Raw genomic sequence first — 27709 nt, forward strand, 5'->3', positions numbered from 1 at the left:
ACTATGCCGGTTGTTTGTCTGCATTCGAGCACAGGTGAGGACTCGTTCGAGTTGCAAACGGTGGCGTTGGAGATGGAGGCATTGGAGAAACAGATTCGCGAGCTGCATGTAAAGCATGCCCGGCTGCGAGAGCGGAAAGCGGCGCTGGAAACATCCCGGGCGGACGCGCACTCATCCCAGGTAAACTCCCGGGTTGAACCTAACGCTCCCAGCACATCAACTCTGCGTGCTTCTATGCCCAGGCCCAGCGCACCTACAACTCCGGCACCGGTGCAACATGGACCCTGGATGCGGCCGCGGCGGAAGAGACAAGCCAAGCCCCGATCGAGGACGTCTCCACCTCCACCACCGGCCTTCGAGATCTCGACCGAGAACCGCTTCGTCCCCCTCCGTGAGACGGAACGCGACACTGTTATTCTCGGAGATTCCATCGTCCGGCATGTCCGCGCTACCCGAGCTAAAGGTAAGGTGCACACTCGCTGTTTTCCTGGTGCTCGTGTTCTGGATGTCGCTGCGCAGGTACCCGCGATCCTGAACGAGAACTTCGGAGCGGTTGTTCTCCATGCCGGATCAAACGACACCAGGCTGCGGCAAACAAAGATCTTAAAGAGGGACTTCAGGATCCTGGTGGAGACGGTACGCAGCACATCACCCACAACGAGGATCATTGTGTCAGGACCTCTTCCCACTTACCAGCAAGGGGCTGAGAAGTTTAGTAGACTTTTAGCTCTAAATGAATGGTTACAGTCATGGTGTCGAGAACATAAACTTCTCTTTGTTAATAACTGGAACTGTTTCTGGGAGCGTCCTAGGTTCTTCCGCCCTGATGGCCTGCACCCCAGCAGAGTTGGAGCAGCAGTGCTATCAGATAACATCTCTAGGATACTTCACACCATCTGACTGGTAAGACATCAAGAAATCTTCAACTATAAGAACACGCATACTACAGACCAAATAGTTACAAGTTCACACACAGCCCAGTTTATAGAAACCGTATCTATTCCTCGTGTAGTAAAACCAAGAATTACATACACAAGATCCAGAAATAATCTTATTGCAGTTAAAACTGAAAAATGCCAGATAAACAAACAAGTTCTAAAGTTCGGTTTTTTAAACATTAGATCACTTGCACCCAAAGCACTGATTGTAAATGAGATGATCACAGATAATAATCTCGATGCACTCTGTCTCACGGAGACCTGGATTAAACCAGGTGATTATATGGGTCTAAACGAGTCTACACCGTCAGGATATGTTTATAAGCATGAGCCCCGTCAGACTGGTCGTGGGGGGGGTGTAGGAACCATTTATAGTGCTTCTCTTAATGTTAGTCAGAGATTAGGATTCAGCTTTAAATCATTTGAAGTGCTCGTTCTTAAAATTGCACTTTCAGACATGCATAGAAAACTTGCTCTGGTCACCGTGTACAGACCCCCAGGGCCCTACGCTGATTTTCTTTATGAGTTTGCTTGTTTTCTCTCAGACCTCTTGATCAGTTTTGATAAAGTGCTGCTTGTAGGAGATTTTAATATTCATGTAGATGATGCAAACGATGCCCTAGGATTATCATTTGTCGATTTACTAAACTCTTTTGGAGTTAAACAAAACGTCACCAGACCAACCCACCGTTTTAACCACACACTAGACTTAATAATATCCTACGGAGCAGACGTCACTGATATAGATATTTTACCCCAGAGTGATGACATCACAGACCATTATCTCCTACTGTACACACTACCGGTAGAGCAGATTAACCGTGTTTCACCACGGTATCGACTTGGTAGGACTATTATTCCAACCACTAAGGACAGATTCATAAATAACCTGCCTGATTTATCTCAGTTTCACATTAAACCCATAACTGCTGATCATCTTGATGAGATGGCGAACAACATAGACCTTATCCTCACTAGCACTTTAGACACTGTTGCCCCCATCCGGTTAAAAAAGGTTCGAGAACAAGCACCTGCACCTTGGTATAATAGTCATACGCATGCCCTAAAGAGAACAACACGTAATCTGGAGAGAAAATGGAGGAAAACTAAATTGGAGGTATTTAGAATTGCGTATAAAGACAGTATGCTTAGCTACAGACAGGCGCTAAAAGCTGCTAGAGCTAAACACCTGAGCAAACTCATAGAAAATAACAAAAACAATCCCAGGTTCCTTTTCAGTACAGTCGCTAAATTAACAACAAATCAGGGATCTGAAAAATGTGTTCCATCACAGTTTAGTAGTGAAGACTTTATGAATTTCTTCACTGAAAAAATAGATAACATTAGAAAAACAATTGTGGCAGTTCAACCTCTGACAGCATCTCCCGACACAATCGTACTTACAACCCCACAACTACACTGTTTTACATGTATAGGACAGGAAGAGCTGTATGATGCTATTATGAAAGCTAAATCAACAACATGTCAGTTAGATCCAATTCCCACTAAACTACTGAAGGAAGTGTTATATACAGCTGGTGAGCCTCTTCTCAATATTATTAACTCCTCACTATCGTTAGGTCATGTCCCTAAATCCCTCAAGTTAGCAGTTATTAAGCCCCTCATTAAAAAACCTAATCTGGATCCAAACACGCTATCGAATTACAGACCAATTTCAAATCTCCCATTTATGTCTAAGATTTTAGAAAAGATTGTCGCTGCCCAGTTATGTAACCACTTGCAGGAGAACAATATCTTTGAAGAGTTTCAGTCAGGTTTTAGGCCCCATCATAGCACAGAAACTGCTCTAGTTAAAATCACTAATGACCTGTTTTTAGCTTCAGACCAAGGCTACATCTCCCTATTAGTTTTACTAGATCTTAGTGCTGCGTTCGACACTATAGATCATGATCTTCTCCTCGATCGCTTACAGAATTACATCGGTATTCAGGGACAGGCATTAAGCTGGTTTAAATCCTACCTGTCCAATCGTTACCATTTCGTAGATTTAAATGGAGAGCTATCCAGGATAATGCTAGTACATTATGGCGTGCCACAAGGGTCAGTTCTAGGACCCCTGCTTTTTACAATATACATGCTTCCATTAGGAAATATTATTAGAAGGCATGGAATTAGCTTCCATTGTTATGCTGATGATACCCAGCTGTATATTTCATCCAAACCAGGCGATACAGCTCAACTAGCTCGCATAACTGAGTGTGTTGAAGAAATAAGAGATTGGATGACCCAAAACTTTCTGCTATTAAATTCTGATAAAACAGAGATTTTGCTCATCGGCCCAAAAAATAGTACACAGAAGCTCCAGCATCTCAGCCTGCACTTAGACGGTTGTTCTGTAACTACTAGTTCAACGGTAAAAGACCTGGGAGTTATTTTAGACAGCAACTTATCTTTTAAAAATCACATCAATCAAGTTACAAAAACAGCCTTCTTTCACCTTAGAAATATTTCTAAGCTAAGAAATATGTTATCTATATCTGATGCAGAGAAGCTCGTCCATGCGTTTATGACCTCTAGAATAGACTACTGTAATGCATTACTAGGTGGATGTCCTGCATCATTAATAAACAAGCTTCAGTTAGTTCAGAATGCCGCAGCAAGAGTTCTTACTAGGTCAAGAAAATACGATCATATAACCCCAATCTTATCGTCCCTACATTGGCTTCCTATTAAGTTTCGAATAGACTACAAACTACTGCTACTCACTTATAAAGCACTAAATGGTTTGGCTCCCATGTATCTATCCAGTCTTTTAACACGCTACAATCCGTCACGCTCCCTGAGATCTCAAAACTCTGGGCTTCTAGTAGTTCCTAGAATAGCAAAGTCCACTAAAGGCGGTAGAGCATTTTCACATTTAGCTCCTAAACTCTGGAAAAGTCTTCCTGACAGTGTTCGGGGTTCAGATACACTCTCCCAGTTTAAGTGTAGATTAAAAACATATCTTTTTAGCAAAGCCTACACATAACACACATCACACACATCACATCACAACCTTGTGCTCCAGAATATATGATTACATGCACATTATCAACTTGTGCTGTTAATATCATGAACAGCAGCTACGCTAATTTTTTCCTTGCCACTGTCGCCACGGCTTGCTCATCAGGGACAAACGCACACCATTCACCTTCACTGTTGTTTTCTGTAAAGCTGCTTTGAGACAATGTCTGTTGTGAAAAGCGCTATACAAATAAACTTGACTTGACTTGACTTGAATAGCAGATAGAGTTAAGATACAGATATGTGATAAAGTGAGAGGGAATGAATAAAGTCAACACTAGTGATAGTCAGGTTAACTAACTACAGGCACAAGTCAGGAAAACAAAAAAAAATGTAGGATTATTAAAAGAGGAAAAAAAGGATAGATTAATAGTAAAGTTTGTTTGAAAATGCAGAGAGAAATACAAACACGGAACTCGCGGCAAACAAGTCAAACACAAGAGGCTCCTTCCTCAAAGTGCCGTCATGGGACAAAACACTTGGCCATGCTGTCACCATCATCATAATCAGTTTGGGGGCTCTTAGTGAGGAACATCTCTTTTACTCCATCACAGGTCTGCACATGCAACAACACTGTAACATCACTTCTACATGAGTTCTTCTACAGCTTACCGGTAAGTGTGCCATTACTGCCACCTAGCGGATAATTTACAAATACACTCATCATGACAGGTAGGTTCACACCTGTATTGTATTGTATTGTATTGTATTGTATTGTATTGTATTGTATGTCAAAGAAACACTGAAACAAATAGAAGACAAAGTAGAATAAGAAAAGGACTGTAAATTGGTTTTCATAGAACATGTAGGAATTTGAAGCAGAAGTCAGAACAAGAAAAACACAGGTAGAGACGGGACAGAACTCACTATTTCTAGTGTGTTAAAACAAAGCCAGACCTGGATGGTTGCCCCACCGATTTAACAGCATTTGCAAACTTCTTTTCTTTCTTGCAGTGAAGAATCACTTACACCCTGTTTGCTCTTTAATTAGACTGACGACATAAATAAGGTTGGAATGAAGAGAGAAGTAGATTCTAAGTAAAACTCGCAAACATGCATAAGGTTGTTCACCATTCATGGTGAGAAGTTCAGCTCTGCATAGATCACTTTCTAAATGTGTGAGAGATCAGTGGAAAGATTTTGGGCACTGGATAAAAAAATATCCAGGGTTCCCAACACGCTGGGAACCGAACCTTAGACCCCACTGTAATGTAGAACACAGACACACTGTATGACATTAAATCAATTCACAACAACATCCCGACTTCCCAAGCCATGGCATAATGACACCAGACTCTTTCTCCGAATAATTATAGAGGATCCTCACATACACAAAGCTTCTGTGTCTAAACTGCAATTTCTTGGGGCATCTGATATCAGAACAATGTAAAACTTAAAAGAAAAAAAAAAGGCAGACAAAATATCCCTGTGCCCAAGACCAAGGAACAGCTCATGTATTTCCTAGGAATGTGGTTGCAGGAATTTTCAAGACTGGAAGCTTCCCATATGAATTATCAGGAATATTTAGGTATTAACAGGAATTAATGGAAATACAGTTGGAATTTACAAAATTGCAAGTTATCCTATAACAGGGAACTTAAATGTAGTTAAAAAAAAATAACTATAAAAAATCAACCAGATTGAATGGAGTTTCAGTTTAATTTCTACCTGCACATTCATCAGTCACATGCACACAGCACACTTACTGCAGGGCTTCTGAGGCCGTACCCCTACATGCATGGGTTTTCTTCATGTAAACAATGAGTCATGATTTAAAAAAGGTTAAAAACCACTGCGTCATTGGTAATGAAAGACCAATAATCAGGATCTCAGGTCTACATTCCTTACTATTGAAGTAAACAGGACCAATACAGAACAGTTCATCAGACAGGAAGTCACTTATAGTTACTCAAGTACAGTAACAAAGTACATTTACTCAAACACTTTACATCACTGCATTTAACTTGCACTTTGCAGTGGGGAACCAATACACACACACACACACACACACACACACACACACACACACACACACACACACACACACACACACACACACACACTCTTGTGACCTACACCAACGTTGCATTTAATTAAATCAGAACACTGATACACACATGAGCATACAGTATTAAACTGTGCTTTTCAGTGGACTACTGTCACCCACACACACACACACATGCTCAGCTCTGCTCGTGTCTTTCTCCTTTCTCTCCTCATTACCAGTCACTAAAACAGAGCACACTGATTAGTCCCATCAGCCACAGATCTGCTTCTCACCGCTCGTTTCCCCCCGGCTCCACCCTCCATTCACCAACCGCTGCTCGTGCACACACCCGCTGCTCCATCCAGCAGTAGTGTTCAGGTGTTGTGAGATGAATCCATTGTTAACCCTGTCAGAATGACTGCTGAAAGATCATCCACTTTCTTGTGCCAATCCATGCGATTAATTATGAAGTACAGATGTTTAAGTGAATCAGGTTCTGCCCCACATTAACTGTCAGCTATATTGCTTTCAGAGCTTGAAATGAACAAAGCACTAAAGCTGCAAGAAAATACCTCAACTTCAGTTTCTGTCAAATTCTTTTTCTTTAAGGAACATCAAGCATCACTGACTTTACTAAAGTGGATTTCAAGAAAATTAAAAAAAAAAATACCATCATTGAATGCTCTCTGTGATGAAGAGACATGAGTCATGATTGAAATTCAAAATCTTTATTTATTTAATAGTGTTTATTGTGTCTCGCTGTAGTAAAAGATTAAAATCAGTATATTTGACAAGACAGAAATAAAAAATGATCAAAAGACGAGACGATCTACAAGATACAATAGCTTTACACTCAGCATTATACTATTGACTATAAGTGTAAAACTACCATAAATACCCATAAGAGAAACAGAAAGAGTAAAAGGGCATGTTCAGACTCTCTGTTTCTCTTGTCTTCTTCTTTTTTTTCTATTTCTCATTTTCTTTTGAATGATTTCTTGTCTCAGCTGAGCAACAATTTCCTCCCATCGCTCTCGGACTCATATAACGATCTGTTTTATTTTCAAAAGTCTTCTTTTCTTCCTCACAGAGATTCTGGGTATCCTGGAGCCCCCTGTTGGTTTGAAGCTGTAAGTTGTTCCTCTCCTCTATGTCAAGTTTAGTTTTCTCTATTTTGTCCTCTTGTTTTTCTTTAAAATCCAACATGGGCTCAAACTGAGCAACACGTTAATCCAGTCGCTCTTTCTCTCTGATTAAATGATCTCTCTCCTGCTCTGCACTATTTTTTACTTTCTCACAGTGATTCTGAGTATCCTGGAGCTCCATGGTGGTCTGTTCCAAATTGACCTCAAAGCTGAGCAAGATGTTTCTCCACTTTCTTTTTCTTTCTCGTCCAGCTATCTCTCTCACATTCTACAGTATTCTCCAGTTCCTCATGGATATCCAGGGAAGACTGGAGCTCCTTGGTCGTCTGTTTCAAAGTGACCTCAAGCTGAGCAACATGTTCCTCCACTTTCTTTTGTTCTCTTGTCCAGCTCTCTCTCTCACATTCTACAGTTTTCTCCAGTTCCTCATGGATTTCCAGGGAAGACTGGAGCTTCTTGGTGGTCTGATCCAAAGTGACCTCAAGCTGAGCAACCCGTTCTTCCAGTTGTTTTTGTTCTCTTGTCCAGCTCTGGCTTCTCTCAGTTATGTCCTGTTCCTGCTGCTTTCGCTCAGAAGTCAAAGTAGACTCCAGCTTTTGCACCGTCTGTAGCAGAATGGCTTTCTCTTCTTTCTCTTCTGTTATCTTCTCTATCATTAAAAGAGAAAATTCATCCAAGTTTTTCACTACTTTCTCCATGTGTTCCATGGAGTAAAAACAACCTGTACATTTCTCACTTCCAGATAGTATTATGAGATGTTCATCTGCTGGAAGTTCATGTTTAATGCTGCATGTTTTATAGGATTTATGAGCTGGAATAAATGTCCAAAAACCTCAATTCAACACTGAGTGATTTTTGTAGCTTGGTAGACTAAAATTAAATACAATAAAAAAAAGTTATTAACTGAAACTAATCTGGAATAAAACTTTAAAATATAAAGAATCAAAATAAAAACTATCAGTAGATTTAAAATTATAACAATATATAACAAGAATAATAATATTATTAGTTAAATGCAGTGCAGTATTACAGCCTAAATATTTTAATTTTAATTAACTTTAAATACACATTTATAAATCTTATATTTACTGTTTAATAGATTAAAAACTAAACCGACACTAAAATTAAATACCAACAAAAAGTCATAATTTACTGAAATGAAATTGAGAACATCAAAATACAACAACAACAAAAAAAAATGACTATCAATATGTTTAAAACTAGAATAAATCTGGTTCAGACAGTTCATGCTTCATTTTATAGTGTTCATTTTATAAAAGCAGTTTGTGATTTTTTATATATATATATTTTATACATATATATATATATATATATATATATATATATATATATATATATATATATATATATATAAAATATATATATATATAAAATCACAAACTGCTTTTATAAAATGAACACTATAAAATGAAGCATGAACTGTGATGAACAGTATACAGTGAGGAAAATAAGTATTTGAACACCCTGCTATTTTGCAAGTTCTCCCACTTAGAAATCCTGGAGGGGTCCGAACTTGTCATCGTAGGTGCATGTCCACTGTGAGAGACATAATCTAAAAAAAAAAAAGAAATCACAATATATGATTTTTAAACTATTTATTTGCATGATACAGCTGCAAATAAGTATTTGAACAACTGTCTATCAGCTAGAATTCTGACCCTCAAAGACCTGTTAGTCTGCCTTTAAAATGTCCACCTCCACTACATTTATTATCCTAAATTAAATGCACCTGTTTGAGGTCGTTAGCTGCATAAAGACACCTGTCCACCCCATGCAATCAGTAAGAATCCAACTACTAACATGGCCAAGAACAAAGAGCTGTCCAAAGACACTAGAGACAAAATTGTACACCTCCACAAGGCTGGAAAGGGCTACTGGGAAATTGCCAAGCAGCTTGGTGAAAAAAGGTCCACTGTTGGAGCAATCATTAGAAAATGGAAGAAGCTAAACATGACTGTTACTCTCCCTCGGACTGGGGCTCCATGCAAGATCTCACCTCGTAGGGTCTCAATGATCCTAAGGAAGGTGAGAAATCAGCCCAGAACTACACGGGAGGAGCTGGTCAATGACCTGAAAAGAGCTGGGACCACCATTTCCAAGGTTACTGTTGGTAATACACTAAGACGTCATGGTTTGAAATCATGCATGACACGGAAGGTTCCCCTGCTTAAATCAGCGCATGTCCAGGCACGTCTTAAGTTTGCCAATTACTATTTGGATGATCCAGAGGAGTCATGGGAGAAAGTCATGTGGTCAGATGAGACCAAAATAGAACTTTTGGGTCATAATTCCACTAAACATGTTTGGAGGAAGAAGAATGATGAGTACCATCCCAAGAACACCATCCCTACTGTGAAGCATGGGGTTGGTAGCATCATGCTTTGGGGGTGTTTTTCTGCACATGGGACAGGGTGACTGCACTGTATTAAGGAGAGGATGACCGGGGCCATGTTTTGCTGGATTTTGGGGAACAACCTCCTTCCCTCAGTTAGAGCATTGAAGATGGGTTGAGGCTGGGTCTTCCAACATGACAATGACCCGAAGCACACAGCCAGGATAACCAAGGAGTGGCTTTGTAAGAAGCATATCAAGGTTCTGACGTGGCCAAGCCAGTCTCCAGACCTAAACCCAATAGAGAGTCTTTGGAGGGAGCTCAAACTCCGTGTTTCTCAGCGACAGGCCAGAAACCTGACTGATCTAGAGAAGATCTGTGTGGAGGAGTGGGCCAAAATCCCTCCTGCAGTGTGTGCAAACCTGGTGAAAAACTACAGGAAACGTTTGACCTCTGTAATTGCAAACAAAGGCTACTGTACCAAATATTAACATTGACTTTCTCAGGTGTTCAAATACTTATTTGCAGCTGTATCATACAAATAAATAGTTAAAAAAATCATACATTGTAATTTGTTTTTAGATTATGTCTCTCACAGTGGACATGCACCTACGATGACAATTTCAGACCCTTCCATGATTTCTAAGTGGGAGAACTTGCAAAATAGCAGGGTGTTTAAATACTTATTTTCCTCACTGTATATATATATACAGAAGCACTGGGGTGCTTAAGTACCTAAAGGTCTACATTTAAACATTTTTTTATTTTTAAATGATTAATTTTATTATTATTATATACAGATTTACACATTTACTCTTTCTGTGCGGTTACTTCAATTCAATTCTCTCATACTGACCACTGGATGTTCTACACGGCACCTCATGGTAAAGACTCTCTGATGACAGGAGACTCCACCATGATGCCGAGGCGATAAGAAGATCAGTAACATCCTAAAACCGAGTTACAGTACAGTGGTCCGGGTCATACAGAGGTTTTCCAAGACGGGTTCCACTTAGAACAGACCTCACAAGGGTCCATCAAAGAAGTCGAGTCCTCATGCTGTGCGTCAGGTGCAGAAGCTGCCTCAGAAAACAGACACACGAGTGCTGCAGCATCGCTTTAATCACTTCTTATTTCAAGAAATCTTACCAAGTGTAATTATTTTACTGCACTGGCAAATTATTTGACTTGTTTCTAGTCTGTAGAGTTTCTTCTTAAATCATGCTTTTATTTCCTTATTTCAATGGATATTTTTTGCAGTAGACGCGTCATAATGTGTGCTGTGTGTTTTTATCCCTGACCAGCGAGCACCATAGAGTGAATAAAAATGTATTAATATTCTTCATTCATACAATTCGTACAAGATGATTAGAATTGTTTTAATAGTGTAAAGAGTAAAGTTTGAAGTCATCGAGGATGTAACACGACTTTAAAAAAGAGCTGGAACAAATTGAGTGCCTCCACACAGACTCCAGATCACACACTCATACAGTATTTAAAAAGCACTTGTATTCCTCTCAACTGAGAACAGAAAGCTGAGGGTACATTGGGAACAAGTTTCCCAAAACTGTATAGTTGCAATCTGGAAAACATATTGCCTGAATCATTATTTCTGCTCATTTATGCTGTGCAGATGATCGTGTGGATCCATAGGGTAGTGGTCGTCACATCTGCTTTACACACAGAAGATCCTTCCAGTGGAACCATGCAGGTTGCAAACATGAGTGAGGTTTATATATTACTGACAAATTGTTACTCAAACCTGGAAATAAATAAACAGGTAGATCGCAAATCTGTTTCTCCAAAGCCTTCAGCTCCAACTCCACCATTTGCAACTCAAAGGAGTCCTCACCTGTGCTCAAAGGCAGACACACAACCGACATAGTGCTTATAATCGCGACCAGATTTAAGAAAAAATATGAGGCAATGAATGTAGTCAACACTAGTGGTAGTCGAGTTAACGAGCTACACGCACAAGTCAGGAAGACAAAAAACAATTCAGGTTGATTTAAAGAGGAAAAAGAGATATATAAATAGTAAAGTTTAGTTTGAAAATGCCAACAGAAATACAAACACGGAACTTGCGGCAAACAAGTCAAACACAGGAAGCTACATCACAGGAAAGTAAATAAAGCGTGAACACATTTCTTCATGCCAGTTTTGTTATGAACATCATTATAGTTAGGACTGAAAACAAGGACATAAAGAGAGTAACGAATGTGTGAGAGCGTAATGGCTGCATTTCCAGACTTATTGAAGGAAAATATGTACATTGGCGGTCAAAATAAGAGAACAATTTATAAACAGTTGAACAATTCTGAAATAATGTCATCTTTACTGCTCAATAGTTAAAGGAGTTTTTGTCCTGTCTATACCATGCTACCAGAACACCTTTTCCACAAATTAACTAAGGCATTAAAAAAAAACAGAAAACACACTGATCAAAATTAGAGAACACTTTCAGATACCTCCCAGTTATTGGTGTTAATCTGGTACCTGGTGCTAATTCCCTTGATTATCTGTCAACCCCCATTTAACTGGCAGCCTAACTTCCAGTTTCACTGACTCTGCAAGATGGTGGGCCGTTCTAAAGTGAGTGAAAGCCTGCGGCAGCAGGTTGTCCAGTTGAAGGCCAAAGGGATGACCCTATTAGCCATAGCAAGACAAGTTGGTCGTTCCAAATCTGTGATTTCAAGAATATTGAATCTTTACAACATCACAAACTCATTCAAGTCCGCCAAGAAGGCTGGTCATCCACGGAAGACAACTACAAGAGAGGACAGGATACTGCGGAGGATCTCAATGGGCAATCGTTTAAGGGTCGAGCAGGGTAAGGATCTGTCTCGTCATTCAGTGTCTCGACGTTTAAGAGCATTAGGACTGAAAGCCCAATCTGCAGTGACCAAACCTCTCATTAGCAGAAAGAATCAAAAGGTTAGACTAAGCTTTGCTGAGGAGCATGTTGTGTGGACAGAGGAGAACTGGTCCAAAGTTCACTTCAGTGATAAAAGTAAGTTTAATTTATTTGGGTCCGATGGGAAACATTATGTTTGGCGACAAACTGGAGAAAGATTGAACCTAAAGCAAGTAAAGAAGTCAGTAAAAAAATGGAGGAGGAAGTGTCATGGTTTGGGGCATGTTTTCTGCAGCAGGAGTTTGGCCTCTTATACAGCTACATGGCAGAGTGAATGCAAATGTTTATCAGAACCTTCTTCAACAACATATGGTTCATTCCCTGCGTTCATCACCCAATCAGCCCGCAGTGTTCATGCAGGACAACGCTCCATGTCACACAGCAAAACGGGTAAAGCAGTTCCTTGAAACTGAAAACATTGAAATAATGACATGGCCTGCCCAGGGTCCTGATCTCAACCAATAGAGAACCTCTGGAAAATCCTTGGCGACAAAGTTATGGCCAAGAGACCCACTATTCAGTTTTCAGCGAACTGTGGAGGAGTCTGGACGAAGAGTGGACCAAAATCACACCAGAGCAGTGTGAGAGACTAGTGCTGTCCTGTACACTTCCTACTAATTGCTGCCTGTTGTAACCTTCGAAAAATATTGTTGTAATCTTTTTTCCATGCTACAGTCATTGTTGTTCTCTAATTTTGATCAGTGTGTTTTCTGCAAAATAATGTTTGTTTGGAAATGCCTTAGTTATTTTTTGTAAAAGGTGTTCTGGTAGCATTGTATAGACAGGACAAAAACTCCTTCAGCTGTTGAGCTGTCAGGAGCGAGCAAACGAAGCGAGAGCCAAATGAAAAACAACAGTGTTTAATGGAAAATAAACACGTAGAGAACACACTCATTGAGTCCAACGGTAACAATAACGGATGCTTGTGAGCTGTGAGTGAAGGGTTTAAGTAGGCAGGCGGTTAATGAGACCCAGGTGTGCCGCCTCAGTAAGCCGGTGATGAGCTCCGGACGGGCGGGGTGCGCACAGGCGAGGAAGCAGGGAGCTCCCTGACACCACCCCCTCCCCCAGGGACGGCACCGGACGTCCTAACCCGGCGACGAGGACGACCCCTCGGCCGAGGCGCCGGGCGGCTCCTCCGGACCGAACCCCTCCCAGTCCACCAGGTACTCGAGGCGACCCCCACGCCGTCTGGAATCCAGCACCTCTCTCACCACGTCGACCCCGGGCTGGTCCACGACCTCAGGCTGAACGGGCGCGGGGGGGCCACCTGAAGGGCGAGAGACAGGAGAGACACAGGGCTTCAGTAGCGACACATGAAATGTGGGGTGTATGCGGTACCTCGGCGGCAGGTCCAGCTGATAGGTCACGTCGTTGACCCGTTCCAAGACCTTGAAGGGCCCCACGAACCGGGGGTTCAGCTTACGGCAGGGCAGTTTCAACCGCAGGTCCCGGGTGGACAACCACACCTGGTCCCCGGGACGGAAAGGCGGGGTGTCGAGCCGCCGGGCATCCGCGTGCCGGCGGGTGTTGCGGATGGCTCGGCACAGCTGGGTGTGTGCGGACTCCCAAACCCGGCTGCTCTCTCGAAACCAGAAGTCCACGGCAGGCACATCACACGGCTCGTCCGACCAGGGGAACATGGGTGGCTGGAAACCTAGAACGCCTTGAAAAGGAGTGAGACCGGTGGAGTCCTGAAGGAGCGAGTTTTGGGCGTATTCCGCCCACGGCAGGAACCTACACCACTCCTCTTGGTCCTGGCTACAGAAGGTTCTTAGGTAGAGGCTGAGCTCCTGAATCTTCCGTTCCGCTTGGCCGTTGGACTGCGGGTGATACCCCGAGGTTAGGTGCACCGAGACTCCCAGGAACCTGAAGAAGGCCTTCCAGACTCGGGACGTGAACTGAGGTCCCCTGTCCGAGACGATCTCTTCCGGAAGTCCGAAGTTCCGGGAGACGTGGTGAAATAGGGCCTCAGCTGTCTCGAGGGCAGTGGGCAAGCCCTTCAGGGGGATGAACCGGCAGGCCTTCGAGAAGCGATCCACCACCACCAAGACACAGGTGTGACCCTCAGACCGGGGCAGATCCGTCACGAAGTCGATCCCCAGGTGAGACCAGGGACGCTGAGGGACAGGGAGTGGCATCAACTTGCCTATGGGCAGATGACGGGGTACCTTCGACATCGCACAGGTGGAACATCCCTGTACGAACCTCTTGATCTCCTCTGTCATCTCTGGCCACCAGTATTGAGCCCTGACCATCTGCACTGTTCGCTTCTCTCCCGGATGGCCGGAGCCAGGCCCTTCGTGGACCGACCAGATGAGTCTGGGCCTGCAGGAGGTATGGACATAGGTAAGTCCCTCAGGGCACCCTGCCGGGGTGGTTTCGCGGTGGGCAGCATTGCGGATCTCCAATTTTCACAAATTTCTGGAGGTAGGGCCGGAGTACCTCATTCATGAACCACTGGAAGACGGCGGGTGAGATGGAGAGGCCGTACGGCATCACCCGGTACTCGTAGTGCCCAGAGGGCATGATGAATGCGGTCTTCCACTCGTCTCCCCTCCGGATGCGCACCAGATTGTACGCGCTCCGGAGGTCGGGTTTGCTGAACACTCGGGCTTCCCTCAGGTCCTCCAGAGCGGCGGGCACGAGCGGGAGAGGGTATGGAAGTGGAGTGATCTGCGAGTTCAACTGGCGGTAGTCGATGCAGGGGCGCAGCCCTCCGTCCTTCTTGCCCATGAAGAAAAAGCTAGACGCCGCTGGGGAGGACAAGTGCTTAATGAACCCCTGGCGGAGGGCCTGTTGTATGTACTCCTCCATAGCTCGCCGTTCTGGTGCGGACAGCGGGTAGACCCGACCCTTTGGTAGCTTAGCGTCGGGGAGCAGGTTGATGCTACAGTCCCAAGGTCAGTGAGGGGGGAGACGGGTGGCCGCCTGCGTGCAGTACTTCACCCATCCCCTACCCAAAGGGCGTCCCTTTAGCGCCATAGCGCTTCCCATAGTGCCTGCGCCCACGCTAGAGCTCTCCCGGAGAGGAGGGAGATGAACAACGCGATCTTTGACCGCTCAGTGCGAAATCTTTGGGGTTGCATCTCGATGTATAAGTTCATCTGAAGCAAGAAGCCGCGGCATTTTGAAGCTTCCCTGGAAAACTTCTCCGTAAGCGCCACGGGACTGCCGGCATAAGCCTGAGGACCTTGCGGTGCCGCCGTAGAGGGGAAAGCCGCACGGAGCGCGGCGATCAGATCCTGTACTGGATCGGAAGCCGTGCTGGGCTGGTGATCCATTGCGAAGTAAGCGCCTTGTATTCCTTTTCACGGCGAATCCTTTCCTCGTGCTTTCGGTTTTGGTCCGTTATTCTGTCAGAAGCGAGCAAACGAAGCGAGAGCCAAATGAAAAACAACGGTGTTTAATGGAAAATAAACACATAGAGAACACACTCATTGAGTCCAACAGGTAACAATAACGGACGCTTGTGAGCTGTGAGTGAAGGGTTTAAGTAGGCAGGCGGTTAATGAGACCCAGGTGTGCTGCCTCAGTAAGCCGGTGATGAGCTCATATATATATGATGCACTGGGTTTTATCATAGTGTGTTTTTGTATTGTACAGATGTTTGTGCAACTTTTTAATTATTTAAAATCACAGAACACGTGTGCAGATGTGTTTTGTGATATTTAATAATATGCTTATACTAATCTGTGCTATATTTTGTTGAAGTTTTTGTGTTTCAAATAAAAGTTATTTTACCTGTACATATGGGTTGTCAATTTAGCGGTTCCAAAACTGTTGCAACAGAGATGGAAATACAATTTGTAAATACATTAATTATATTTTCATCTTTGTTGCCACAGTTTTGGAAGTGTCGTTTTTCTGTTCTAAAGAAGGATGTGTCCCAATACTTTTGTCCATATAGTGTAAGTACAAGTCATTGGTGTTTGGTGATGTTTTTGGCTCAGGGTCTGCATTTAAAGTCCCACCAGAGATGTTCATCTGGGATTAAGCCTTTGCTTTCTGCAGACCAGTCAAGTTCTTCCACACTGACTGAATCAGTCATTTCTTTTTTGAACCTTTCCATACACAGCAGCATTGCTATTTTAGAATAGAAATGGGTCCTGTCCAAACTCTTGCTATAACATTAGAAGCACACAATTCCATCAAATATAATTATATGCTTGAACATTAAGATTTGTACTCATGGAAATTACTAAAGTAGTGATACCTGTTCATTAGAAGGGGGTGTCCCAATACTTTTGGCAACATGGTGTATATCCAAGCAAACACAATGAAAAATTGCGGCATGTGTGATTTTTTGGTGACCTATCTCAAACAATATAAAAATATCTCTGTGGTCCAGCAGAACTCAATAAATTATGGGTTATAATTCTGTCTTTATGCTGCTTTTTACTGCAGGACACAGACCCAGAAGACACTCACACAGAAGGGATGAAGAAGGGGGTCTTAACTGTCGTTGAAGATGATGTTGCCACTATCCATTCAAATCTAAATGTAAGGTGCCTGTCTGTGTTTTTAGAAGAGCAAGTTGTGCTGAATAATGTGCAAGACTTCCCTACAGCTGTTGCTCTTCTATTTTACTTGATTCATGCCATCAAAATCCTTTGCAATCCTAAAGAACTAAAATACACTTTTAAAACTATTCAGAAAGTGTTTATTGGCCTTGACCCCCAGTGTTCTGCAAGAGTCCAGTCCTTCAAAAATAAAGTAGCTGCAGTTCATATGGCTGAAAAAGTGCAAGTCCTGATTTTTTCCTGTTTGGTTAGTAGCTGTATAACAGTGCAACATAGGCCAAAGTCAGTTTTGAGTTTTAGTGTAAGGTTTTATGACTGTTAAGTTTTGTTTTTAACAGCTGTAATACTTGATTACTCTTGCGCATGTGTTGAAACTCTGCTTGTTTATTGCTGCAGCATTAAGATTGTTGTTCTGGCACTTTAAGAAAATTTTTTTTTGTACTCTTGCATTTTCAAAGCATTTTTTGTATTTTTCCAACAGTTTAAAAGCATTTGTGTTGTTTTACTCCAGCATTTTAAAGTAATTACAAGATTGCCTTTTTTGTCTTTTATTTTATTTTAATTTTATATATATTTCATTTCGAATTATTTATTTTATTTTGATATTATAATTTGATATATTGAAACACTATTACCGAGTCCACTATTTGCAGTTTATGTTGACAGGAAATGTGTCGCTTGGCAAAATTGTAAAATAAATATTTTTCTCTAAAGAAAATGTGTCTTGTTTATTGTGTTTGTATGGTTTGCAATCTAACCCAGCCATTAGGGGGGCACAAGCCAGTGCACTCTTAGTGCCGGTCCCAAGCCCGGGTAAATGGGGAGGGTTGCGTTAGGAAGGGCATCCAGCATAAAACATGTGCCAAATCAAATATGCGGATCACAAATGAGAATTTTATACCGGATCGGTCGAGGCCCGGGTTAACGACGACCGCCACAGGTATCGTTAGCCGACAGGGTACCGGTGGAAAATGGGCTACTGTTGGCTGAAGGAGGAGAAGGAGAGGAGGAAGACGTCTACAGAGACGGCAGGAAAAGGAGCAGTGTAGGAGAGTAGAGGTTCGGGTTGGTACTTTAAATGTTGGTACTATGACGGGTAAAGGGAGAGAGGTAGCTGATATGATGGAGAGGAGAAAGGTAGATATGCTGTGTGTTCAGGAGACCAAGTGGAAAGGGAGTAAGGCCAGGAACATTGGAGGTGGGTTTAAACTGTTTTATCATGGTGTGGATGGAAAGAGAAATGGTGTAGGGGTGATTCTGAAGGAAGAGTACAGTAAGAGTGTAGTGGAGGTGAAGAAAGTTTCTGATAGGGTGATGATCGTGAAGGTGGAGGTTGAAGGGATGATGTTAAATGTCATCAGTGCCTATGCTCCACAAGTTGGCTGTGAGATGGAGGAGAATGAAAGATTCTGGAGTGAATTAGATGAAGTGGTAGATGGTGTACCTAGAAAAGAACGATTGGTGATTGGGGCAGACTTTATTGGGCATGTAGGTGAAGGGAACAGAGGTGATGAGGAGGTGATGGGTAGGTATGGTTTTAAGGAGAGGAATGAGGAAGGGCAGATGGTGGTAGATTTTGCTAAAAGGATGGAAATGGCAGTGGTGAACACGTATTTTAAGAAGAAGGAGGATCATAGGGTGACGTATAAGAGTGGAGGAAGGTGCACACAGGTGGATTATGTTCTGTGTAGGAGATGCAACCTGAAGGAGATTGTAGACTGTAAGGTGTTGGCGGGGGACAGTGTAGCTAGACAGCATCGGATGGTGGTCTGTAGGATGGTTTTGGAGGCGAAGAAGAAGAGGAGGAAAGTAAGGATTGAAAGAAGAATAAGATGGTGGAAACTGAAGGAGGAAGAGTGTAGTGTGAGGTTCAGGGAAGAGGTCAGACAGGGGCTTGGTGGTGGTGAAGAGGTGCCGGATGATTGGGCAACTACTGCAGGAGTGATGAGGGAGGCAGCTAGAAAAGTACTTGGTGTGACATCTGGAAATAGAAAGCAAGACAAAGAGACGTGGTGGTGGAATGAGGAAGTGCAGGAGAGCATTAGGGGAAAGAGGTTGGCAAAACAGAAGTGGGATCGACAGAGTGATGAGAAAAATAGGCAGGAGTACAAGGAGATGCGGCAGCAGGTAAAAAGGGATGTGGCGAAAGCCAAGGAAAAGGCATATGAGGAGCTGTATAAGAGGTTGGACACTAAGGAAGGAGAAAAGGATTTATACCGATTGGCCAGGCAGAGGGACCGAGCTGGGAAGGATGTACTGCAAGTTAGAGCAATAAAGGATGGAGAGGGAAATGTGTTGACTAATGAGGAGAGTGTGTTAAGAAGATGGAGGGAGTATTTTGAGCAGCTGATGAATGAGGAAAATCAGAGAGAGAGAAGATTGGAGGATGTGGAGTTGGTGAAGCAGGATGTAGATAGGATTAGTAAGGAGGAAGTGAGAGCAGCGATTAAGAGGATGAAGAATGGAAAGTCGGTTGGACCAGATGACATACCGGTAGAAGCGTGGAGATGTTTAGGATAGATGGCAGTGGAGTTTTTAACCAGATTGTTTAACAGGATTCTGGAAGGGGAGAGGATGCCTGAGGAATGGAGAAGGAGTGTGCTGGTACCGATCTTTAAGCATAAGGGAGATGTGCAGACCTGCAGTAACTACAGGGGAATTAAGTTGATCAGTCACACCATGAAGTTATGGGAAAGAGTAGTGGAAGCCAGGCTGAGAGAAGAGGTGACCATCTGTGAGCAACAGTATGGTTTTATGCCGAGGAAGGCACCACAGATGCCTTATTTGCTTTGAGGATGTTGATGGAGAAGTATAGAGAAGGACAGAAGGAGCTGCATTGTGTATTTGTGGATTTAGAGAAAGCGTACGACAGGGTGCCGAGAGAGGAGTTGTGGTATTGTATGAGGAAGTCAGGTGTGTCAGAGAAGTATGTGAGGGTGGTGCAGGACATGTATGAGGACAGTGTGACGGCAGTGAAGTGTGCAGTAGGTACGACAGACTGGTTCAGGGTGAAGGTTGAACTGCATCAAGGATCGGCCCTGAGCCCTTTCCTGTTTGCAGTGGTGATGGACAGGTTGACGGACGAGGTCAGACAGGAGTCTCCCTGGACCATGATGTTTGCAGATGATATTGTGATTTGTGGTGAGAGTAGAGAGCAGGTTGAGAAGAGCCTGGAGAGGTGGAGATATGCGCTTGAGAGAAGGGGAATGAAAGTCAGTAGGAGTAAGACAGAGTACATGTGTGTGGAGGAGTTCAGGTACCTGGGGTCAACAGTGCAAAGTAATGGAGAGTGTGTTAGAGAAGTTAAAAAAAGAGTGCAGGCAGGGTGGAGTGGGTGGAAAAGAGTGACAGGAGTGATTTGTGATAGTAGGGTATCTGCAAGAATGAAAGGGAAAGTTTATAGGACTGTGGTGAGACCTGCGATGTTGTATGGATTAGATACCGTGGCATTGAGTAAAAGACAGGAGGTGGAGCTGGAGGTAGCAGAGCTGAAAATGTTAAGGTTTTCGTTGGGAGTGACGAGGATAGACAAGATTAGAAATTAGTTTATTAGAGGGACAGCACATGTAGGATGTTTTGGTGACAAGGTGAGGGGGGCGAGATTGAGATGGTTTGGACATGTGCAGAGAAGGGACATAAATTATATTGGTAGAAAAATGCTGAAGATGGAGCCACCAGGTAGGAGGAAAAGAGGAAGGCCAAGGAGAAGGTTTATGGATGTGGTAAGGGAAAACATGCAGGTAGTTGGTGTGAAAGAGGCAGATGTAAAGGACAGGGTGGTATGGAGACGGATGATCCGCTGTGGCGACCCCTAATGGGAGCAGCCAAAAGAAGAAGAAGAAGTATGGTTTGCAATCTCTGTGTTTGATTTTTAATGTAAAGGCCATACAGGAATTTGTGGAAGTTTGAATAAAAGATTTAAAGCTGTAAATTAAAAGAAGAAAATTATTGAACCAACTTAAAAAAGTTAATTTGCTGCAAAGCTTTTTTGAGTTTACTGAACTTCAGGTCTGTAGTTCCTTCTACTCGTTTCTTAAAGTTCAATCAATCCCCCTTTCTATCTTCAAACGAACTCATGATGACTAGTTAGATGTACCTACTGAGGAAGGTAAACCTAACTTATACTAGCAGTTTCAATCCACTTTCTACAATGATTTAGCATAACTTTACCCACAGAAGTTGAGTAAACTCAAAATTGCTTTGCAGCAAATTTACTAAATTTTGTAAATTAACTCAACTTCTTTTCAAAAAATTTTTACAGTGTAGGAACTGTTTTGTGTCTGTGCTGTTTTCTTCTACTCCCCCTCCTTGTGTTGGCTCTGTCTTCAGCTCTCTACTATATGTAGGTGGAGTCACCTGGTAACTGTAATGGAGGAATGGGGAAAAAAGGACCAATGAAGAGCAAGAGCCTGACCAGAGGAGGCGGAGCCTACAGTTCAAAAGCAGCCACCTGAAGTGACCACTGTTTGCTGGTGTAAGTTAACAATAGATTAAATGAAAAGGGGTATAAGTTATCATAATAAATTATATATCATTCTAAAGGTCTAAGCCTCAAGCATCGATTTTAGAACATTGTTTTTCAATAGAACGCTTATAACGAATGTATTTCCTAAATTTGTGTTAACAATACACACAAACAACATGCAAAAAAACCCCAGTACTTACACTATAATTGTAATAACGAGTCACAAACGCATCCAAATGCACAATTGCTGCAAATTCCTGTTTATTTGGAAAGATAAGGTTCCACTGAACAACATACCGTAGAGCATTTTTGGTCTTTTGTTTGTATCTGTTTTAGAGTAACTTTCTCATAAAGAGCGACATCTTGTGGTAAAAAATAAATATGGCTGGAATAATATAGTGTTAAAAAACAAATGAGAGTAACCACTAAAAAAAGGCAAAGACAGGTAGAATCTTATCAGTGATACAACTGAACTCTGCAGATGTTTGTGGTGACGTTTTGCTTTGCACCACCTTTCATTTCCAATCTTTTATTTTCAGCCAGTAGCAGTTTGGAAACAACATGTTCCATAGAAAATGTAGCCAGTGAGTGCAGGATTTTAACGATACATGGGAGGTTTTTATTCCCCATGTGGGCGAGTTCTTAGTTGTATTCATCTTTAGAAGCTCTTAGTGGTGAAAGAGCACGTGACGTGCACTGTGACACCTGGCAGGAAGTGGAATGCAGCTCTTTCCAGCTTGTGATAACTGAGCTTTGTTTACAAGAAATAAAAAAGAAAAGAAAAAGTGGACAGTAAAAAAAAGTTGTTTTATTAAAGATTACATGAAGCACGGATGCGGAAAATATTCTTGTGCGGAATGACGACAGCGACCTGGTGATCTGCATGTGGATGGAAAATCTAAATCTATTTTACATCTGTGAGGGAGAAAAGGACCAGAAATATTGTCAGATAAATGTTTGTAGAATTCTACATGTTAATGATATCTTTATAAAATGTTAAATATACATACATGATACATGTGACCTTTAACCCAGTACTTTATTCAAGCACATAATTTATATAGAAACACGGTAAAAAATATTGTTATTCATAACCAAAATTTTTTTTCTTTTTCACAGGAATGAAAGTGTTGAAAACCAGCTTCTGGCACTTAAAAGTATCTATAGTGTTGATGTTTATGTCTTCAGTGTGTAAGGCGATACAAGCACATTATTACTGCATGATACGGTTTTATCAAATAAACATATAATATCATTAGTGTGATCTGAGCACCTTTCATTTCATTTAGTAAATTATTTTACACAACACACCTTTAACATGTACAGAAATTATCAGATTGTAGACTGTATTCATTATGCAGAAATAAAACATGCAGCTTTGTTCTATTATTTATTTATTTATTTTATATGCAGGACCCATGAAGAACTGCATCAGACATGTCACAACCCACGACTGCTAAAAGGCCTCGAATCGATGCTGCACAGCACAAACACATCAAAACACAATCCCTCATTGCTTGTGCATTGGAAACTCTTTATGATGCCAGTTATGATTTATTATCTTCTAACTGGGTTTCTGCACTACTTAAAGGGACAGATGGTCTGACAGATGAGGAAATATCGGTCACATCTGTGTTTTGTGTAAAAAAGGTCAGTTATTATCTTCTGTTCTCATTTGTAAAAGTTAATTCAGTGCCCTGATGTTCTTAAAATGAACAGTAGATATGGTTTGTGGTGTAAAAACGTTTACTTCAGGTTTTGGTTTAAACAAAGTCTAATAGTTTTCCTAAACCTGGTCCCCAGTCAAATCTTAACTCCTTAATGTTTGTTTTATATACATGATTTGAACACGTGTGATTTAGTTGGATATTGGATGATCCTTTTCTTTCGTCTTATTTAGTCCTTATCAGAGACGTTTCTGTCTGTGATTTTGGACAAGATCGAGGCAGAGAAAGAGTCTATGAGACATAAACTTTTGCAGTCTCTCTGTAGGGGTTATGTAGCCTTATGTGAACAGTGAGGAGACTCTTATAAAGCTCATGCCCTCGCCTACAGACTTCTTAAAGAACGTGAGATTATATTGACATTTCATTACATATCTGCTAAAAATGATTCAGACAATGATACTAAAATAGCAAAATGTGTCTTGTTCTTGGTTTTAAATATCCTTCTATACAGTGTATTTTAAGTCTGTGGTATAGTTTTGTTTCCTTTGCAGACTTTCCTGAAGCCCCTAAATTAACAATGGTCATAGTGACATTGGTAACATTTGCATTAATTTTATAATATCTGATAGCCATTAGAGGGCACTCTCGTGCTGCATGTGGGTGTGTTTGCAGTGTGCAGAGTAAACGAGTAAAAAACGCTGTGCAGTCGTGTCTCCGGTTCTTTCTGCGCATGCTCCAAACTTAATGGTATAATATGTGTTTTATAGCATAATGATGCAAACATAACAGTATTTACATTCATCACATTACTGTGCTGGAAAACAATAAAAAGTAAATAAAAAAGAAGAAGTGTAGATGAAGAAAAGCGGGACAAAGACAGAGGTAATGTAATGAATGGCGATGATCATATAAATTAACTCAGTTTAGTAAAAGTTTGTGAACAAACTTTATATTGGTCCAGTTTTTAAAGTCCATTCTGAAAGTTTTAAATAGTGTAATAATGTCTGGGTTTCCAGAGATCCGAGATTTTGTAACATCTCATTTTTTGAGTCACATGATACGTTTTAACAATATTAGACTATATAGTTGTGTAAAATTTGGCTATTTGTGGTATTTGTAATTCGAAGTGGTTAATTTGGTAATGTTTGTTTATATCTTGGTTTATTTAAAAATAAAGCAAAATTATGTAAAATACATTTTAAAAGTGTAGTACAGTGTATTTCTTCGTGATACCGCTAGAAGGAGCTAAAGTTTAGTAGAACATTACTGCCATCTACTGGACATCGAACACTTTTTAAAATGAAGTGGAAGAATAAACAGTACTGTATGATGAAGAAGTGTTTAAATAAAGACATTTATGTGCAGGAAGACCAGATGTAATTATTCTTACTGTTTGTGTTTAATTTATAATGTGATCCAGACAGCACCTATATTTTATAGTTTCACTGGAAACAATTTAAAATAAGGAATGTTTGAACACAATGATTATTGGTGAATGGGCTGTGAGGGAAGTGGCACCAAGTAAAATCTTGCCCAGGGCAGAAAATTGACCAGGGCCGGCCCTGTGCAGGATGGAGGGAGTGCGTTGAACTGTTGGAGTCGGCTTAGAGGATGGAGGGAGGGTGGGATTTAAGTGGACAAGAAATATGAGTCAGTTCATGTCACACAGATTTTAATTTTATTTTATAACACAGCAAAAAACCCAAAGCCGACCAACGATCAAAAACCACTCGACATTGGACGACCACCAGCTTTAAGTTCTTATCCTTCATTCTTATTTTAGCCTTTTAGATTGCATTGGTTAAATATGATGCTACTTTTGGAGAGAGAATGAAAAAACAATTGGGGAGAAAATCAGTAACTTTTTTTTCACTGCATTGTTAAAGAGTCTTCAACCAGCTGTAGTTTAGGTTACAGGTAGTCACGGAGACCAAAACCTGTTAACAAGCACACTGATTGGAGAGGCTTGTGTTTATTAAATAAATATATCATTGAAGCAATTTTCTGTATCATTTCTTATGAATTAACTGTTAGATTTTATGAGATGAAGGGGGGATGATAATTGGCCAAACATATCGGACAAAAGAAATCAGCAACATATTTTGGTCATCCTGTATCAGTCGACCTCTAGTTGTGAGTTTAAATGATATGCTCAGTTGTATGTATGAGATAATTGTAGAGAGTCAGAGACTGTCTGGACGGTGAGACGCCACTAAGCGTTAATATTATAATAATTACACTGATCTATTAGAGACGCTTATCAGAAAAGTCTGAATCAAATCCACTCACAAGTGCAGCAGATTCATGTGATGTGAAATATTGTCCTAATGGCAGCAGCAATATACAGTCATTTATATATTTCTATAAAAGAGCTCTGATACAGATTTCAGTCATTAAGAAGAACATCTTCAGAGGGGTTTTTTCTCGTCCTGGTATCATAAGTGTAGATAAACATAGGTTGTGTTTAATTGACAGCCCTGATGAAGTCTGATGACCTGAAGAGGGTGGAGCTAAAACTTCAGGCAGCAGACGGACTTCTGAGGAGGAACATCAGCACCACACGAGAGGTTAGAGGTCACCCAACCTGTAATTAATCCTGGAATTAAGTGTGATTAGGGAGATAGCGATTTAAATGTAAGTGTGTGTGTGTGTGTGTGTGTGTGTGTGTGTGTGTGTGTGTGTGTGTGTGTGTAGTGAAAAATTTATTTAATTTGTTTGTTGTGTGAATTGCCAATTTATTATGATTTATTTTTATATTTTATTTATGTATTTATTTGTAAATGTATTTACTGTTAATTCTTATTAAAGATAAAGTAAGTGCAGATTGTTGTTAGTTATTTATATTTTTAGGTGGCAGCAGGATGGGGGCAGGTCATGACGTGGAAAGGAGACTCTCTGCTTGCAGGCTTCCTGTGACGTAGCTTCCTGTATTTGACTGTGTTTTTAAACAAACTTTACTATTTATCTCTCCTTTTTTCCTCTTTTAATAATCCTAAATTGTTTTTGTCTTCCTGACTTGTGCCTTTAGTTAGTTAACTCGACTATCACTAGTGTTGACTATATTCATTCCCTCTCACTTTATCACATCTCTGTATCTTAACTCTATCTGCTATTATAAGCACTATGCCGGCTGTGTGTCTGCCTTTGAGCACAGGTGAGGACTCATTCGAGTTGCAAACGGTGGAGTTGGAGATGGAGGCTTTGGAGAAACAGGCAAAGCATGCCCAGCTGCGAGAGCGGAAAGTGGCGCTGGAAACATCCCGGGCGGACGCTTACTCGTCCCAGGTAAATTCCCGGGTTGAATCTAACGCTTCCAGACCTCAACTCCACGTGTTTCTCTGCCCAGGCCCAGCGCACCTACAACGCGGCCCAGGTATCGTTTACTCCGGCACCGGTGCACCACGGACCCTGGATGCTGCAGCAGCGGAAGACACGAGCCAAGCCCCGGTCGAGGATGTCTCCCCCGCCACCACCACTGGCCTTTGAGATCTCGACCGAGTACCGCTTCGCCCCTCTCTGCAAGACAGAACGCCATACTGTGATTCTTGGAGATTCCATCGTCCGGCATGTCCGCGCTACCGGAGACAAAGGTAAGGTGCACACTCGCTGTTTTCCTGGTGCTCGTGTTCTCGATGTCGCTGCGCAGGTACCCGCGATCCTAAACGAGAACTTCGCAGCGGTTGTTCTTCACGCTGGAAGGAACGACACCCGGCTGAGGCAAACGGAGATCTTAAAGAGGGATTTCAGGATCCTGGTCGAGACGGAACGCAGCACATCACCCACAACGAGGATCATAGTGTCAGGACCTCTTCCCACTTACCAGCGAGGGGCTGAGAAGTTTAGTAGACTCTTTGCACTAAATGAATGGTGTCGAGAGCACAAACTTCTCTTTATTAATAACTGGAACTGTTTCTGGGAGCGTCCGAGGTTCTTTCGCCCTGATGGCCTGCACCCCAGCAGAGTTGGAGCAGTAGTGCTATCAGATAACATCTCTAGGATACTTTACACCAGGGGTCTCCAATCTTTTCCAGAAAGGGCCAGTGTGGGTGCAGGTTTTCATTCCAACCAATCAATGGTCACACCTGATAGTCATTGAAAATGAAGATCATTAGATTTGAACAGGTAGAATTTGGTGTGGACTTACTTGGTTGGAATAAAAACCTGCACCCACACTGGCCCTTTCTGGAAAAGATTGGAGACCCCTGCTTTACACCATCTAACTGGTAAGACATCAGGAAATTTACGACTATGAGAACATTTATACAACAAACCTAATAGTTACAAGTTCACACACAGCCCAGTTTATAGAAACCGTATCTATTCCTCGTGTAGTAAAACCAAGAATTAAATACACAAGATCCAGAAATAATCTTATTGCAGTTATCCAGATAAGCAAACACCAAAACGTTCTAAAGTTTGGTCTTTTAAACATTAGATCACTTGCACCCAAAGCACTGATTGTAAATGAGATGGGTGTAAACGAGTCTACAGCATCAGGATATATTTATAAGCATGAGCCCCGTCAGACTGGTCGTGGGGAAAGTTTAGCTACTATTTACAATGCCTCTCTTATGTCAGTCAGAGATTAGGATTCAGTTTTAAATCATTTGAAGTGCTCATTCTTAAAGTTGTACTTTCAGACATGCATATAAAACTTGCTCTGGTCACCGTGTACAGACCCCCAGGGCCCTAA

At 41.8% G+C, this 27709-nt stretch overlaps 1 protein-coding gene across 1 annotated transcript; it reads left to right on the forward strand.

Annotated features, from left to right (window-relative positions):
• Window positions 1–27709, forward strand: LOC310731565 (uncharacterized protein; the record flags this gene model as incomplete). Its single annotated transcript, XM_083551223.1, has 3 exons — window positions 1–180; window positions 26363–27029; window positions 27645–27709. The coding sequence occupies exons 1-3, from the start codon at window positions 4–6 to the stop codon at window positions 27707–27709; spliced, it is 909 nt and encodes a 302-aa protein (XP_083407349.1). The 5' UTR covers window positions 1–3.

This window comes from Silurus aristotelis (genome assembly GCF_946808225.1).
Source record: "Silurus aristotelis genome assembly, chromosome: 9".
Lineage (NCBI taxonomy): Eukaryota > Metazoa > Chordata > Actinopteri > Siluriformes > Siluridae > Silurus > Silurus aristotelis.